This window comes from Pinus tabuliformis, chromosome 8 (genome assembly GCF_031772625.1).
Source record: "Pinus tabuliformis cultivar Carrire ecotype Pingquan chromosome 8, CPIR1, whole genome shotgun sequence".
NCBI lineage: Eukaryota > Viridiplantae > Streptophyta > Pinopsida > Pinales > Pinaceae > Pinus > Pinus tabuliformis.
The window spans coordinates 255,650,104-255,652,024 of NC_142294.1; the positions used below are offsets into that span (position 1 = coordinate 255,650,104).

Here is a 1,921-nt window from a genome sequence, read left to right on the forward strand (position 1 = left end):
TAATTAGTATTTCCCCCACCCATGACCACCTTTTATTGGTTGGGTTGGTAATAGATATTGTAATATTATATTTTATTCACGATTTCCCCATCCACTTCACATCTTATAAAAAAAATCTTCACTTTTTATTAAAAAAATCTTTATATTTGAAGCTTATAAGTAAACTTAATTCCTATATAAACATTTGATTCAATAAGATAGAGATATAGTAATCTTTAACTTTCTGACTTGATAAAAATAAAATAAAAAAACATAAAATTAATAATATATTTATATTTAATTATAATTAATAATTAAATTAGATTAGATATATTTTAACCTTGGCTTTACCAAATTTTTTGAGGGATCAATTTTTTTAAATGCCTTTTTTTTAAATAAAACAAAAGAATCGATAGTACATCCTGAGTTTAAATAAATCTGAGATAGTAAATAATATCAGATCATATCATATACTTTAAAGTGCCGCTAAATGTACTCATTACCAGTATTGAAAATTTTAAAGAAAAGTTCCTGCCCTTTGGCTACAATATATCATTTTTGTTTACTTGCATATTATTACAGGGGAGATTATCACAACATTGCTGTATCCATGCACGATCATGACACACTGAACTCGTGGAGTACAACTAATAAGTCGATAACATGCATAGGATTTTTGACATAAAAAGCCTGCACTCGCCCAACTGGTCCTTAAACAATGAATATTGATTTAAAACTTTTTAAGATACATTTGAAAATCTGTATCTGTAAGGCAGTTGTGGGTCTCGTATTGTCTGGAACAGTAGGTTTTTTCCAGGGCGGGATTTTCTGCGAACCCGACACGCCGTTTACGTGCCCGGCATTTACTTGTTGAATGTCTAGGTCGCCTCTTCCCAATGTATTTATGAAGAACCGCCCACTCCATTCGGCTACAAGCACTGTATCTTCCTTTTTTATACTCTGACTTGTGCAACGTTTCTCCTGGCTTTATACGTGTTCGTGCAACCAAAGTGCCTGGCTGGGTGGCTGGAAAATTCCAGGCTTGTGAGGTAAGTGTGTCAATTACCAGTTTTGGTGCGGTTGAATTTATTTTTAGCAATATGCAGAGTGTGTCTTCCCCTATATTGTTTGTTCATGCAAGGAGTTTGCTCCAAAATCGGAACACATTGGAATCATTGGCTCCTATCGGCCCCTTCCTGGAGAAGCCAGAAGAATCGGCGCAGTTTCCATCAGTAGCCAATGCAGGCTTCGACTCTGGCATAGCCATCATCCTGCTGGCGTTGCTCTTCTCCATCCTATGCACGTTGGGCGTCGCTGCCGTTCTACGGCGTAGTAGACGGCAGCCAGTGGTGTCTGAACCATCACTTCATGTCAGTGTCGAAAGAGCTAAAACTGGTATCGGGAAAGTGGATCTAGCAGCACTTCCGGCAAGGGTTTACAGTACAAGCTCCCCACTCAGAGCCCTGGATTGCCCTATTTGTTTGTCAGAATTCATGGATGGAGAAAAGGTGCGAGTATTGCCAGATTGCTGTCACAGTTTCCACGGGGATTGCATAGATGCATGGCTTATTTCCAAACCCTCGTGTCCTTCATGTAGAAAATCTCTGCTTCATGTGGGGCTGAAGAAACCAGCAGGGGTAACTTTGCCAGCTGCCGAGGCAGACGAAAGCGCCGGAATGGATGTTAGCGAAAGACACGAGTCCTTTGGTTGAGACATTCCACAGCTCTGCCGACGACGCGACAATGGCAGTTTCTTCATCTTAGCCATCCATGGACTTGGAAACAGGTAATGACTGCGAAAATTGGCTGAAGTGGGAGGGCAATATCCCGAAGCCAGCCCTTGGAATGTGTAGTTTGCAAAGTACGAAGGGCGTGCGGGTGCTAATAATATTTGTGTGTATGTATTGGATAAGTTCAGGACGCTCTCATGAATTCCGAATCC

General features: G+C 40.1%; 1 protein-coding gene across 1 annotated transcript; it reads left to right on the plus strand.

Moving 5' to 3' along the window:
* Positions 1-1,079: 1,079 nt before the first annotated feature.
* Positions 1,080-1,691, plus strand: LOC149235125 (RING-H2 finger protein ATL8-like). Its single transcript, XM_089368466.1, has one exon. The coding sequence runs from the start codon at positions 1,080-1,082 to the stop codon at positions 1,689-1,691; it is 612 nt and encodes a 203-aa protein (XP_089224592.1).
* Positions 1,692-1,921: the final 230 nt, after the last annotated feature.